The following is a 16,028-nucleotide window of genomic DNA, read 5'->3' as shown; positions in this document are numbered from 1 at the left end:
TATGTTGGTACTGTGTAGTGCCAAGGAGGAGATGACACCATCGTGTGAGCTTCATGACTGGTAACTATAGCTGGCTCCATGGGCCCGTCGTAATAGTGTGCCCTTCCTATAAACAATGCATGAATAAAGTTCTGAGTGAAAGTGCATCATGACGTCATTATGACAATTCCCAAGCAGGGTGAAGGTTTGATGATCTGTGTTTATTTTATTGTCACCATTGTATTAAGGTGTCTCTTGTGCAAGAGGGTAAGGGAAACGGGGACGGGGTGTGGTCCCCGCCCCCCGGTCTGCTTTGTGTCAGTTACATCTTTACATTTACTCTACATACTTGCGTGGGTGCAGAAAGGACACGTTACGGGTTTAAACCGTGGTATCCGTAAACAGAGGACAGGAGCGGCCACGACGAAAGCCTGCCGACGGAGGTCGAACAGTTGTAACCCGGAGAAACCGGCATGTTCCGCTTCTCCTTTTTTAAAACAGTGCGTGTCACAAATGGGCGGGGCTCCGTTGTTTGTTGCCTCCTGAAGACAGTTTTGACAAAACGAAGAGCTCTCACTCTGACGGTAACTCAGAGTGTCCGGAGGTGTTTTCGTATAAAGAAAGGTGCGAAAGCAAAGCTCGTTGGAACAAATTGGATTTTATATTACATACATCACGGCGCTGATCCATTCATCCCGAAAAAAACATTTAGATTGTTGTGTGTCAAATGTTTAAACTACGATAAATCCTACGAGTGACTCATCTCTTTTAATCAAACTATCTTTGTTTCCCCTTGAAGAACTCGCTGTCGCTGGTGCGCTCGGCTGGAGAAGAAGGGAAGCGGTACTAAGACGGGTCGGAATCGACCTCCTCGGCGACGAAACCCCTCGAAAAGACACTTCAGGTACATTTTAATCGTATTTAATCGACTTTCGTGATCCGGCACTCATTTTTAATGTATTCATGTTGCTCCTTTCGGGATTTTGTGCCTGGCGCGGTGTGGGAGAAGTTGCCGAGCATGAATGGACCATTGTGCGCTAAAAACACAACAAACACCCAGTGTGCACTTCTCTGTGCGTCGACAGAAGTATGTGCACATGTGTGTTGAGTTCCCGGCTCTTATTTAAATATGTATTTATACATTTGTAGTATCTGTTGTAGTTTTGTTTCCGTCCATTTGTCAGCATGCTGATGTGGTGATGGAGAGCTGCGTGGCGGCGTCGTGCAGAATGTTTCCATTAAACTGGTTCAGACTGCGCCACAATCACCCCAGGGGCGGATATAGCGTGATATCCAGAGGTTAGAGCTATTGGATAGTTCGCGCGGGTCAAAAAGGATCAAACAAACTACTCAAAAACACACTAATTTAAATAAACAATAATCTTTAAAGGGGCCAACGTGGTCGTTAAAAGTGAATATTCAACCTTAACTTTGCGTGCACGCGAGCCTGTCTTAATTGATTGTTGTAGGCTTTGATATCGGCCTACCGGCTGTTCCGCTCGGGCAGGTCAGACCTGTTGGTCCTCCACGTCTTCACCTTGAGAAGAGCGGAGAGCCTCGTCGCTTCAACATCCAGTCGAACTGGATTATTTCCCTTTTGTTTAGACACATGCAGTTAATTCTTCTCTTCTTTTTTTTGCACCAAAATGTAAAAAAAAGAAAAAAAGATGAGCTTTTTATATTTTTAATATATATTATACTTGTGTATGTTTAATAATGTTAAAATGGAAATACCTTGAGAACAGTTGTTAGATGTCATTGGGTTTATTTCTTCGCTTTAATGTACAAGTTGCGGTTGAAGTAGGTTTGGGGTTGTGTGTGGTTGTTGTTGTGTATTTTTATTCAGTCAATCAAATACAATACAATAGTCTTCTATACAATATACAAAACAGAAAGACTGAAAAGGTATGAATGCTTATAATCCAAAAAATGCTTATATATTCCTATCCTAAATTAATATCAAATAAATCAGAAAATTAATATAAAATAAAGAAAAAAAACTATATATATTTATATATATATATATATACATCCACATACATCTTCCATCTGAATACATTTCAATCACACTTATAACTCTCAAGAATTGTTTTATAAATAATTCCTTTGAAAACCAAAAATTAGTTCACCATTCTTAAATCCATTTAAACATTATTCCATCATTGGACCCCTACAATAGAAATACATCTTCTTTTAATCCCTTTTTTAGCCTTTTGTACAGTAAACTTACAAACATCTCTCAAATCATATTTACACTCATGTATTGAAAACAAACTTTGTTGACAGTCTGCAGTGACTTTGCTTTAGCTCTGTACATTGTCTGCATTATTTTTTCTAATAAACCAAATCATTACATTTCATAACATGTGATCTGTAAAACAATGGTTTTGTGTGGTCAACATAAAGGTAAAGGTGTGGCCTTCAGGGTCCGGACTGGAATCATCGTCAGATAGTTTCCTGCTAGGGAAGTGCGTTGATTTTGGGAACTTCCCAACGCAGACATCACTTCCTCTCTGTGCATCCCTGTTTTGCATAATCACAATAAATGAGCCATTGAAGATGAATGAATCCATCTGGGGACGTCATAGTAATAATAATTGGATATCAATCAACATTATTGTTAACACAGCAATACTGTCTGCAGAGCACAACGCCGACCGCACTCAACCGTTGGTTAGGTTAGTTTCTAATCGTGGTAACTAACATTAGCACTCCACTTGGCAGGGCTCTCTCTCTCTCTCTCTCTCTCTCTCTCTCTCAATTAAAAATGCTCAACTTACATTTGCTTAATTGGCATGACAAATAAATACATCTGTGTTGCCAAAGCACAGGGGACAAAAAATAAACGAGAAGGAAATACAGAATAGTCTTTCTCTCTTTCATTCAGAAACACACACACACACAGTCACACAACAGTTGTGTGAAATAGCTGTGGGACGTGCGAAATATGCAGCAATCAGTTGCCCGGCTCTAAAGAGAGAGAGAGAGAGAGAAGGCTGGGGAAGAGATGATATAGTTCTGCTGAATGTGTACGCACGCACACACACACACACACACACAGTTAACAACCTAAAGAGAGGCTCTAAAGAGAGAGAGAGAGAAGGCGGGGGAAGAGATGACAGAGATCTGCTGAATGCACACACACACACACACACACACACACACACACACACACACACACACACACATACAGGGTTCGTATGGTCATGGAAAACCTGGAAAAGTCATAACATTTTTAAATGGTAATTTCCAGGCCTGGAAAAGTCATGGAAAAAACTTAAATCACAAAAGTTTTGGAAAAGTCATGGAAATGTGTTATAATCACATGTTCATTTACGCCGAGTTTGAAATAATGAATATGTTTTTGAAAGAAAGACTCAAAATATAAGCCGGCATACGCTCTCTTACTGGCGGCGCAATTTTTGAAGTGAAAGCACCTTAACTAGAAAGTTCGTTGGCCATAGCTCGGGAAGCAAGTGTTTATTCTTTTAATCAAAATATTGTCTCTTATTCATTTGTTTCATTTAATGTATACTGTTTGCTTTGGAATTCTCATTGTTTAAATACTAAATGTTCTCACTTTTTCATGTATAAACCGAGATTTCAGTTTGGTCATGGAAATTTGGTTTAAAGTCATGGAAATCCATTGGTCAAATCGTGTAAGAACCCTGACATACATACACACACAGACGACACCCTAAAGAGAGAATCTATGTGAGCCTTCGATACATAGTAAATGCTTAGTAACAGCTTTTTAAAGTGGAAACGCTCTGTTACTTTTGGCAAGCAACGGACGATAACGACGACAACGCCGAGCCAAGTCATCGCTCTGCGGCTCTCGAGCAGAAGTTAGAACACAAACTAACTGGGTCAGTGGTCAGCAGGTCCGTCTCTCAATCAGGGGGTTGGCGGTTCAATCCCCGCCCTGGTCGATGTGTCCTTGAGCAAGACGCTTAACCCTGAGATGCTCCCTCTCTACGGCGTATGAATGTAACATGATTGTAAGTCGCTTTGGATAAAAGTGTCAGCTATGTGAAAATTACACAACACCATGTATAATAAAATTTAATATATATATATATATATACACATACAGGGTTCGTACGGTCATGGAAAACCTGGAAAAGTCATGGAATTTTAAAATGGTAATTTCCAGGCCTGGAAAAGTTATGGAAAAAACTTAAATCATAAAAGTTTTGGAAAAGACATGGACATTTTGTTATAATCACATGTTCATTTACGCCGAGTTTGAAATAATTAATATGTTTTTTAAAGAAAGACGCTCATAATATAAACCGGCATACGCTCTCAATAGGCAACATTTTCTACATTTTTCATGTTTGTACCGAGATTTCAGTTTGGTCATGGAAATTTGGTTTAAAGTCATGGAAATCCATTGGTCAAAATGTGTAAGAACCCTGTATGTATATATATATATATATATATATGTGTGTGTATACAGGACTGTCTCAGAAAATTAGAATATTGTGATAAAGTTCTTTATTTTCTGTAATGCAATTATTCTGGATTCATTACAAATCAACTGAAATATTGCAAGCCTTTTATTCTTTTAATATTGCTGATTATGGCTTACAGCTTAAGAAAACTCTAAAATCCTATCTCATAAAATTTGAATATTTCCTCAGACCAAGTAAAAAAGATTTATAACAGCAAAACAAAATCAAACATTTGAAAATGTGTTTCCAGGTGTTTCGAGTTAATTAGACGATTCAAGTGATTTGTTTAATACCCTACTAGTATACTTTTTCATGATATTCTAATATTTAGAGATAGGATATTTGAGTTTTCTTAAGCTGTAAGCCATAATCAGCATTATTAAAAGAATAAAAGGCTTTCAATATTTCAGTTGATTTGTAATGAATCCAGAATGCATGACATTTTTGTTTTTTTAATTGCATTACAGAAAATAAAGAACTTTATCACAATATTCTAATTTTCTGAGACAGTCCTGTATATATATATGTATGCATATATATAGACATATATATGTATATATATATGTGTATATATATATATACAGGACTGTCTCAGAAAATTAGAATATTGTGATAAAGTTCTTTATTTTCTGTAATGCAATTAAAACAAAATGTCATGCATTCTGATTCATTACAAATCAACTGAAATATTGCAAGCCTTTATTCTTTTAATATTGCTGATTATGGTTTACAGCTTAAGAAAACTCTAAAATCCTATCTCATAAAATTTTAATATTTCCTCAGACCAAGTAAAAAAAGATTTATAACAGCTGAGTGTTTGTCAAGGCTCAGGAAACCCTTGCAGGTGTTTCGAGTTACTTAGACAATTCAAGTGATTTGTTTAATACCCTACTAGTATACTTTTTCATGATATTCTAATATTTAGAGATAGGATATTTGAGTTTTCTTAAGCTGTAAGCCATAATCAGCAATAAATCAGAATAAAAGGCTTGCAATATTTCAGTTGATTTGTAATGAATCCAGAATGCATGACATTTTTGTTTTTTTAATTGCATTACAGAAAATAAAGAACTTCATCACAATATTCTAATTTTCTGAGACAGTCCTGTATATATATGTGTATATATACATATATGTGTATATATTTATATATATATGTGTACAGGCACGTGCACAGACATTTTGGGGGGCAGGTGCTCAAACTCCAAAAAAGGGCACCCAATACCAAAAAAAAATTCTGACAGAGTTGAAGCATTAGCAGCAATACACTGATGATGCAATACATCCTCGACTTGCGTCTCCTCTGGGCAGCATCAGACAGCTAGCTTACATTTTCTTTATGAATAAAGATGAATTATTAGATAGCAACAACAGTACAAGCGTTCTGATTGGCTAATGGGCGTCATGCCAGCCACATATTGCCCTCCTCGCTGGTCTGACACGGATCTGTATTGCCCTCTTACGTCATTTTCAAAATGGGCGATATTGATAGACATCAACAGCCAAGAGCAGTGGTCCTAAAACTAAGGCCCGGGGGCCGGATACGGCCCGCCTCCACATTTGGCCCGGCCCTCTGAACAAGAGAGGCCTTATGATTTTTTTTCAGTCTGGCCACGCAAATCCTAGACTAGCCCCTGTTGAATAGAACGGAATAAGAATTCTCTCTCTCTCTCTCTCTCTTTTCTCTCTTTCTCTCTCTCTCCCTCTCTCTCTTTCCCCCTGAATTCTCTCTCTTCTCTCTCTCTCTCTCTCTCTCTCTTCTCTCTCTCCCTCTCTCTTCTCTCTCTCTCTCTCCTCTCTCTATTCTCTAAACATAACTAACGTCAGTAAACAGCTGGACGAGGCTTTGAAATCACTGAGTTTTTGTTTGTTTATTTTTTTAGGGACCGTCGGACCAGTTGTGACGTCATGTTTTCAGCAGCGCTAATGTTGTGGTTGATTTATCACAAAACAACGTTAGGGGACAAACACCGTCATGACCTGTGTGTCTGGTGCTGCGGGTCAGAGGAGAAGGAGGTGCAGCCGTTCGGTGGCGCGAGGAGCACTGCGCGGAGGAGGAAGTGGAGGAGGAGGAGGGGGGGGGGCTCGTGAGCGCCGCGGGGCGGGTCTAGGCGAAATTCTCACAAGAACTCAAATAAATGCCCCGTCGGATATTAAAACACATTTGGGGGGACTTGATGACAGAAAGAGTAACGTTTATTCTTAAATACGGATGAATAAAAAAAATGTGTCTCCAGTAAAAAGGGCACTTTACTCATCCAGGGCAAAAGGGCTGGTGCTTCAGCACCACTAGGGCTCTATCTGTGCACGTGCGTGTATGTGTATATATATGTATATATATATATGTGTATATTCATGTTCTGTGTGTAGTGTAAAGGGGCATTAAATTACGTTTCATTGAGCATCCCTGTGTTATGAAAAGTCAAGTATATAAAACATGTAGAAACTTAAATTAGTTGGAGGCAAAGCTTTCCTTTTTTTTTTCATACAATTATTTACAGCCGACATTTATATTAGTCACAGTCGGACCATCACTGATAACAAGAGGCTCCGTTGTGTTTCGGTGACACAGTAAGCGGCGAGCTAACGCGCCCGATACGAGGACACGGGGACACATGGGATGCTTTTCCTACTGGGGAAAAAAGACGTTCCCAGAGCTCTCGGGGAAGCTTGTTGCTCTCCGAGAGAAAAGAGATCCCGGGTGGGAAGCTATCGAAGGCTTCGATGGCTTTTTAAAATGCTTTTAATTTTTCCCTGACGAGCTGGACGTACATCACACGGACGCCGTGCGGCGGTGACACGCTGCTCTAGTCTGACTGCATGCAGCGCGGCGTGTTTCCTGAGCAGGGCGGTTTAAATGTGCTTTATTTCAAACCATAAATTAGCCCACAGAGCCACAAAGAGGAATGAGTTCCCACGAGTTTGACCCCGAGCCCAGTGTCGCCGCGCCCTGCTGGAGGGGAGCAGCAACTGAAGCGCGGCGCACGCTCCACCGGATATTTCACGGCTACACCCTCAATATTTTGTGTGTGTTTTATCAATATGTTTCAAATTATCCCCAAACTATCCTTTCCATTTAACCCTGCGGTGTGACGCCGGTCGGCGCGAGCAGCTCGGCGTGTGGTCGCTTCAGCGGGACGACGACATTCCACTGACGAGTTGAATTACTGAATCGCTGTACAAAGAGAGACCGGCGATAGAGCCCTCATTAAATCCTGCTTATAGTCGACTCAATGCCACAGTCCCGGAAAGGAATGCGCCGTCTGCAAATGATTCATCACTATTTTATTGTTACTATGAGGAACTTTCATGTTGAGTTGCTTCTTGTCGGATGTGTCTCCGAACACCTGCGACTTTCTCTCTCAGAAAGCCTCTGATTCTCCAGAGCGGCGGTCGTTTACACTCGAGGGTCTCGGAGAGACGTGATCACATCCAGACCTCGCGGTAACCTTTTCAATACGAGAAGTGATATTGGTGTTTACATTTTTGTAAAACATTTTTTTGCATCTCGTGTTTCCATAGCGATGGCGGAGGCCCACCAGGCGGTGGCGTTCCAGTTCACCATCACGCCGGAGGGGATTGACCTGCGGCTGTCCTACCAGGCCCTGAACCAGATCTACCAGTCCGGAGTGAGATCCTGGAAGAAAAGATTCAGCCGCCTGAGGGTGAGCAGTGTGTGTGTGTGTGTCCATGTGTCTGTGGTGTGTGTGTGTGTGTGTCCATGTGTCTGCAGGGTTTTTCCTGCATAGAGAAAATTTGGGCGCGCGCCTAAGCCTTTTTCCCGAACGCCTATGACAAATCCCGAGGGCCTAAGGCAAAAAAACATCCGCGATGAAAAAAAAATAATAACTGTTCATCAGGTGCATGTCAGCAAATATGTTCTCAATAGCATGTTTCAAGGAGGCTACAGCCGAACCCTCGTTCTGTTTGGATCAATAGTAATCGAGTTGATTGTCTCCCCTAGGTTTACAGCTTCAGGGGGGCGGGACTAGTGCCGCTAGCCATGTTGGTGCCCTGAGCTTAATTTAACACTGAGGTGTGCTCACCTGTGTGCGCCGGCATCGGAGCTCTGGCGCTAGTGAGCGTGTACTCACCCGTGTGCGCGGACATGTGCGCGCATCACGGCAGAGCTTCGATGCCGGCGCGCGCATCGCTCTGTCGCGTGAGCCGATAAGTGTTGACGGGGGGGGGGTAGACGAAAATTACAGGGTGACGGGTGGTCAGATTTCACCCTGTTATAATGGTAGGGGAAACACTGGAGTTGATAAGCGTGTCTTCTTGTCTGATCAATACGCAACTGTGAGGTGCGCGACTTGACAGAGCGGCCAGCTGCTGATCACTCAACAGCCCGACGTGTGTGAATAGATGGACATTTTTTAGGAGCACCGAAGACCCATTTTGACCCAGGAAAAACCCTGGTCTGTGGTGTGTGTGTCTCTGTGTTTGTGTGTGTGTGTGTGTCCATGTGTCTGTGGTGTGTTTGTGTGTCTGTGTGTGTGGCCATGTGTCTGTGGTGTGTGTCTGTGTGTCCATGTGTCTGTGTCTGTGTGTGTCCATGTGTCTGTGGTGTGTGTGTGTGTGTGTGTCCATGTGTCTGTGGTGTGTGTCTGTGTGTGTGTGTGTCTGTGTGTCCATGTGTCTGTGTCTGTCCATGTGTCTGTGGTGTGTCTCTGTGTCTGTGTCTGTGTGTGTGTGTCCATGTGTCTGTGGTGTGTGTCTGTGTCTGTGTGTCTCTGTGTCTGTGTGTGTGTGTGTCTCTGTGTCTGTGTCTGTGTGTGTGTGTCCATGTGTCTGTGGTGTGTGTCTGTGTCTGTGTGTCCATGTGTCTGTGTGTGTCTGTGTGTGTGTGTGTGTGTCTGTGTCTGTGTGTCTCTGTGTGTGTGTGTGTCTCTGTGTCTGGGGTGTGTCTGTGTGTCTCTGTGTGTGTGTGTGTGTGTGTCTGTGTCTGTGTGTCTCTGTGTGTGTGTGTGTCTCTGTGTCTGGGGTGTGTCTGTGTCTGTGTGTGTCTCTGTGTCTGGGGTGTGTCTGTGTGTGTGTGTCTCTGTGTCTGTGTGTGTGTGTCTGTGTGTGTGTCCATGTGTCTGTGTGTGTGTGTGTGTGTGTGTACTTCAGTGGCACTTGAATTGCTTTTTTTTCTTTTGTAGTTTGACTTTCTTGTAGAAATGTTACTTTCTTGATTCTTGTTGTTCTGAGTTTGTTCTCATGGTTGATTCACTTATTGTAAATCGCTTTGGATAAAAGCTTCAGCTAAATGACGTGTGATGTAATGTGTGTGTGTGTGTGTGTGTGCTTGTCCTCAAATTTGATATATTTATCTTAATTTCGTCAAACCTCGCATCCAATTGATGTTGTTTTATTTCATTCATATCGTTAAGTATATTTGACGTGTGAGTCGGTCGGTACCGCGAGGGGAGGCGCGGGCTGGACACGTCGTCATGGTGACGGGACAAGCATCTTCTTTTTCTTTTGGTCGTCATGGGATACTGGACACCAAAACACATTGTTCTATTTTTAGGCTATTTCTAGCGCCGCCACAATAGTATTTGCAAACAGAGGATTTAAGCTAACGTAAATGTATCTATTTATTTAAATATTTAAAGATTTAGAGAGTACTGTAAGGCCGTTATCTTTTAAAAGCCTCAATTCATGTTTTATTTACGGTGTCAAAACCCACAAAATGGTCTCAGAGTCACAGTCGTCACAGCGTGGGATACTTAGCGTTTGATGCCGTCTGCGTCCGTGAGCCCACGAGCCGCTCATTACAGGCTGTCAATTCCCACCAGTGCATGTTGGGAGGAAAGTGTCCCGCATAACATGCACCGACATGAAGCTCGGCCCCTCCTGGGTGACAGGGATGTGGCGGTTAATGAGTGTGTGTGTGTGTGTGTGTGTTTGTGTGTGTGTTTGTGTGTTTTAAAAACAAGCGTCAACCCACAACAATTAATTTTCTCTCGCCAAGTTTTTGTTAACAAAGATAATTTTAAAGATGCTTTGTTCCCGTTTGGGGGAAATGTACACGCACTGTGTTTCATGACATGTCACGGCCGATCAAACGTCTTGGGTTCAACCGGCTTCGTACGGTCATGGAAAACCTGGAAAAGTCATGGAATTTTGTTGTTGTTATGTTTATTTCCAGTCCTGGAAAAGTTGTTTTATTTATTGCGCTGCGAGTGATGGTACGTACACACCAAAAGCAACGCAATTTCCCCCCCCCCGCGAAGTCAACGTACAGACGCGCGTGGCTGCGATAGATGCGGCATTTTTCCGGGCGGCGAGTTTGGGCCGACACAATGTGGGCGACGCGTTTACAGCGGCGCGTTTTGAGTCGAGCAATTTTCGCCCCTCAACTTTAAGGCGATAATTTCGCAACTCGGGTCCCGCCGCTGTTTAATCAGAACAAGACGGACAATAATGTTATGAACACAATAACATATATTATATATTATAATGTTATGGACACAATAACATATATTATATATTATAATGTTATGGACACAATAACATATATTATAATGTTATGAACACAATAACATATATTATATATATATAATGTTATGAACACAATAACATATATTATATATATATAATGTTATGAACACAATCACATATATTATATATTATAATGTTATGAACACAATCACATATATTATAATGTTATGAACACAATCACATATATTATATATTATAATGTTATGAACACAAAAACATATTATATATAATAATGTTATGAACACAATCACATATATTATATATTATAATGTTATGAACACAATAACATATATTATATATAATAATGTTATGAACACAATAACATATATTATAATTAGGGCTGGGCAACGATTAAAATTTTTAATCGCGATTAATCGCATGATTTCCCTGATTAATCGCGATTAATCGCATTTGTATACGCAAAATCCAATAATTCATTCAAAAGTAGTGTATAGCGCACTTCTATTTGAAATGTTCTGCCATATGAATGAAAGTGCCATAACATGTGTTGTCCCTGTTAGAGACACCAGAAAACACTTTCAGTGCAGTTTGTCAATTCCTAGAACTTGACACTTATTTTAAATGTTCTGCCATATGAACTAAAGTGCCATAAAATCTGTCAGGACATTGTCAAATGCACTGTTATGCAGAGACACTGTGACAGAGCGCTGGAGACTGAAGCAGGGACATGATCAAAGGCAGTCGTCTCGCAGCAGCGATCATCTCTGGTGCTCTATCTGCTCAGTGTGGTGACTTTATTTGTCACATTCCACTGCTGTGCAACTTCAGTAAAGTGTCCCGCGCACGTTTCAGCATCATGTGTCTCCTCTGTTTTCATCAGTCAGGGCATGTGAATGCAGCGCCCACTTCTCATCAATATAATGCACAGTCACTCCGAGGTCATTGTGGTTACCGAGTGATGTCCAGTAGGGTGACCAGATTTGAGTTTGTGAAAAAGAGGACACTTCGTCTCAGGGTGCTGAGATTAAACATCTCTCTTGTTCTGCCTGTTTTGTGATATACATGCCTAAAAGGTGCCTAATATTTCTAGACTGAAATAATATCGGCATTATAACTGAGGATTTTTTAGTTGCCTATTTTGTGGAGCCCCCTCAGGACTTTGTGCCCTACGCACAGCGCGTAGTGCATTATGGGAGCGGCGACGCTGGTTGTCAAGTCAAGTCTTTTATTGTCAGATACACAGAATGACACAGGGTCAGACTGGGCACTGAAATTCTTAGGACAAGGCACCACACAACAACTACCATAGCCTAACATAATATAACATAACATAACATGACATACACACTGTACAAGAACTCTGAACATAATACTAACATATATACATATAATACACATAATAACTAGACTACAGACAAATGGGAGTAGCAGGAAGTGAAAGCAGGTAGTGCAATAGAAAGTGTAAGTGTAAGTACAAGGCTGAAAGTGACAGTGTATGTAAAGTGACGAGTGTAAAGTGTCGAGTGCAAAAGTGTCGATCGTGTGTCAGTGTCCATTGAGCAGCCTGATGGCTCTCGGAAGAAACTGTTCTCCAGTCTCTGTGTGCGAGACCGGATGATACGGTACCGCCTTCCAGAAGGCAGCGGGGTGAACAGGCTGAAGGCTGGATGATGGCAGTCCTTTAGGATCCTGCCAGTCTTCCTGAGGCATCGTGTGGTATGTGTCCTGCAGGGCTGGGAGCTCCCTACCGATGATGAACTCCGCAGTCCTGACCACACTGCGTAGGGCCTTGCGGTCCTTGGCTGTGCAGCTCCCATACCACACTGTGATGCACCCAGTCAGGATGCTTTCTATTGTGCATCTGTAGAAATTGGTGAGGATGACTGAATCCATGCCAAACTTCTTCAGTCTCCTCAGGAAGAAGAGGCGCTTCCGGGCCGCTTTGACCACCTTGTCTGTGTGAGCAGACCAGGTGAGGTCGTTGCTGATGTTGACCCCGAGGAACCTGAAGCAGCTGACCATTTCCACTGCAGAACCGTTGATATGCAGGGGTGCGTGCTCCTCCACCTGCCGTCTCCTAAAGTCCACAATCATCTCCTTTGTCTTGCTGATGTTGAGAGAGGCTATTATCCTGACACCATGTAGTCAGGGTAGCAACCTCCTCTCTGGAGGCTGACTCATCATTGCCAGTGATGAGGCCCACAATGGTTGTGTCATCAGCAAACTTGACAATGAGGTTGGAGCTGTGCGTAGCTACACAGTCATGTGTGAACAAGGAGAACAGGAGGGGGCTGAGCACACAGCCCTGGGGGGTGCCTGTGTTGGTGATGACTGTAGATGAGGTGCGGTCACCGATTCTCACCACCTGTGGCCTCCCCGTCAGGAAGTCGAAGACCCATTTGCATAGGGAGGTGCTTAGTCCCAGGTCCACGAGCTTCGAGACGAGTCTGGAGGGGATGATGGTATTGAATGCTGAACTGTAGTCAATGAACAGCATTCTCACATATGTATTCCCTTTGTCCAGGTTGTAGTGTATAGCATGCCGCACAAACAACAATGAACTAGCGGAGGCGGCGAGGTGCTCCGTGTTGCCAGATTGGAGATGGTGAAGTATCGTACCAAAGGCTCAAAATGGTTGAATTTGGAGGATAATTATCGTGTATCTGGCAACCCTGAGATCGGTCGACCAATGACTGTCCTCTAAACCGTCAGAGCTCACGTAAGAAGGGAGATACCATTTCCAAAACTTGTCAGGGGTAAATACGAGTTTATGAAAACCCAGAGAAAAACAAATATCCGACGAAGCAAAATCCCGGACGTTTTTGGAATCCCTGCCGGACGCATTTTTTAGGGCTCAAAAGCAGGACATGTCCGGGGAAAACTGGACGTCTGGTCACCCGATGTCCAGTCGTCCCCATGAGAGCAACAGGGTGCACGTTGTGAAGCTGTCGCTTTGCAGTCCTCTCCTTTTCATCCAGCTCGTGTATTCTCCGTGTGATGTGTGTCTTGAGGGCGTCTCATACCTGCCGTCATTTGTTGAGATTCTTTTTCCCCCACAAATACTCTGACTTCATGATGTTATGTCCATTGTTTTGTCGTCTGCATTGTTTATAGTCCTCTAGGTGTTATGTCTATGTATTGTCTAAAAAAATTATAAAAAATAAAAAAAATAAATTATAAAAAATAAAAAAAACATAGGTTAATGCGCGATAAAATAATTGTCAGCGTTAATTAAGTGCTGCGTTAACGCACGATTAACGCGTTTTAACGTGCCCAGCCCTAATTATAATGTAATTAACACATATTATATATATAATGTTATGAACACAATAACATATATTATATATATATATAATGTTATGAACACAATAACATATATTATATAATGTTATGAACACAATAACACATATTATATATATAATGTATTATAATGTAATGAACACAATAACACATATTATATATCTAATGTTATGAACACAATAACATATATTATATATATAATGTTATGAAGACAATAACATATTATATATATAATGTTATGAACACAGTAACATATATTATATATAATAATGTTATGAACACAATCACATATATTATAATGTTATGAACACAATAACATATATTATATATAATAATGTTATGAACACAATCACATATATTATATATTATAATGTTATGAACACAATAACATATATTATATATAATAATGTTATGAACACAATCACATATATTATAATGTTATGAACACAATAACACATATTATATATATAATGTTATGAACACAATAACATATATTATATATATATAATGTTATGAACACAATAACACATATTATATATAATGTTATGAAGACAATAACATATATATATAATGTTATGAAGACAATAACATATATTATGTAATGAACACAATAACACATATTATATCTAATGTTATGAACACAATAACATATATTATATATATAATGTTATGAAGACAATAACATATTATATATATAATGTTATGAACACAATAACATATATTATAATGTTATGAACACAATAACAACGTTTAGATGTTCCGCTCTCGTAGCGCTGGAAGCGGAAGTCTTTCAGACGTAACAGTAACTTCATCGGTGAAAGTGACCGAGCTTTTATATATATATATTAATGTGTATATATATATATATATTAGGGATGCACCGATCTGATCGGCGCTGATCCATATCGGCCGATATTCCCATTATCGGTTTTGATCGGCATTCTCAAAACGGCCGATCAAAACGGCCGATCAGATGACGTAACATCTGCGAGAAAAACTATCAGAGACGTTTCAATCGCTGCGCATCGTAACGGAGACGATGCGCCCGGCGAGGGCCGCAGAGTGAGAGGTCCACGAGGGGATCCTCACCACCGAGCGGCGTCCCCGTCCCCCGAGTTGAATCTCTGGGTCGACTCAGCCGACTCTCACATGTCTGCCCCTAGAGACTGATGCTCACGGTAAACACATTCGATCGGGAGCGCGCGAGGGTTTTGATAAAGTTATGTTACGATCTCAGACACTTAGGAAGTAGGACCCAATTGCACGACCCGGGAGACAGAGATAAAGTATTTGTAAGTACTTTATTTTTCGGTTCTGCAGTGAACAAAATGAAAGCGCTCACGTAGTGAGGGATCAAAAACTTTTCAAGAGCATAACATAACCCGACCTGATCATGGCAAAAGACCAGACGAACTGACAAGGAACACTGGGAGACAGGGGAATTTAAGCACATGGTAACAAGACACAGGTGGGACCAATCAGGGGCGGGGCTGACACTGATGAGCATAGGAGACAGGTGTGATGACAGGTGAAAACAATCAGGAAGCCTGGAATGAGAGAAAGCGAACATAAATGACCTGAACCTCTCTAGCATATCTGTCGGTGCACAACAAGTTAGCGGAAAGAACCACGTGAAACAACATCCGTTTATCAAAATAAGATGTCGACAAATCAAACACTAACATATAAAAGTAAACAATGAACTGATTTTGTATCTTTAGAGATTGTTTCTGAGATTTAGCTTAAATTATGCTAACATTAAAACATTTTTACTGGACCAAGGAAGAGTTTATAAAAATAAGTCAGACTTTTGTATGTTAAAAAAAGTCCTGTTTATAGATT

General features: G+C 41.2%; 1 protein-coding gene across 1 annotated transcript in view; it reads left to right on the top strand.

Annotated features, from left to right (window-relative positions):
* Window positions 1-794: 794 nt before the first annotated feature.
* cpt1a2b (carnitine palmitoyltransferase 1A2b) overlaps window positions 795-16,028 on the top strand; it is a 47,659-nt gene continuing 32,425 nt past the window's right edge. The window contains exons 1-2 of the mRNA XM_056408692.1: window positions 795-883; window positions 7,959-8,101. Of these exons, the coding sequence (XP_056264667.1) occupies window positions 7,961-8,101 (141 nt within the window). The 5' untranslated portion in view covers window positions 795-883; window positions 7,959-7,960. The remainder of the gene's footprint in view (window positions 884-7,958; window positions 8,102-16,028) is intronic.

The sequence above is a fragment of the Pseudoliparis swirei genome, chromosome 24 (assembly GCF_029220125.1).
Source record: "Pseudoliparis swirei isolate HS2019 ecotype Mariana Trench chromosome 24, NWPU_hadal_v1, whole genome shotgun sequence".
Lineage (NCBI taxonomy): Eukaryota > Metazoa > Chordata > Actinopteri > Perciformes > Liparidae > Pseudoliparis > Pseudoliparis swirei.
This window is presented reverse-complemented; position numbering and strand designations above follow the sequence as displayed.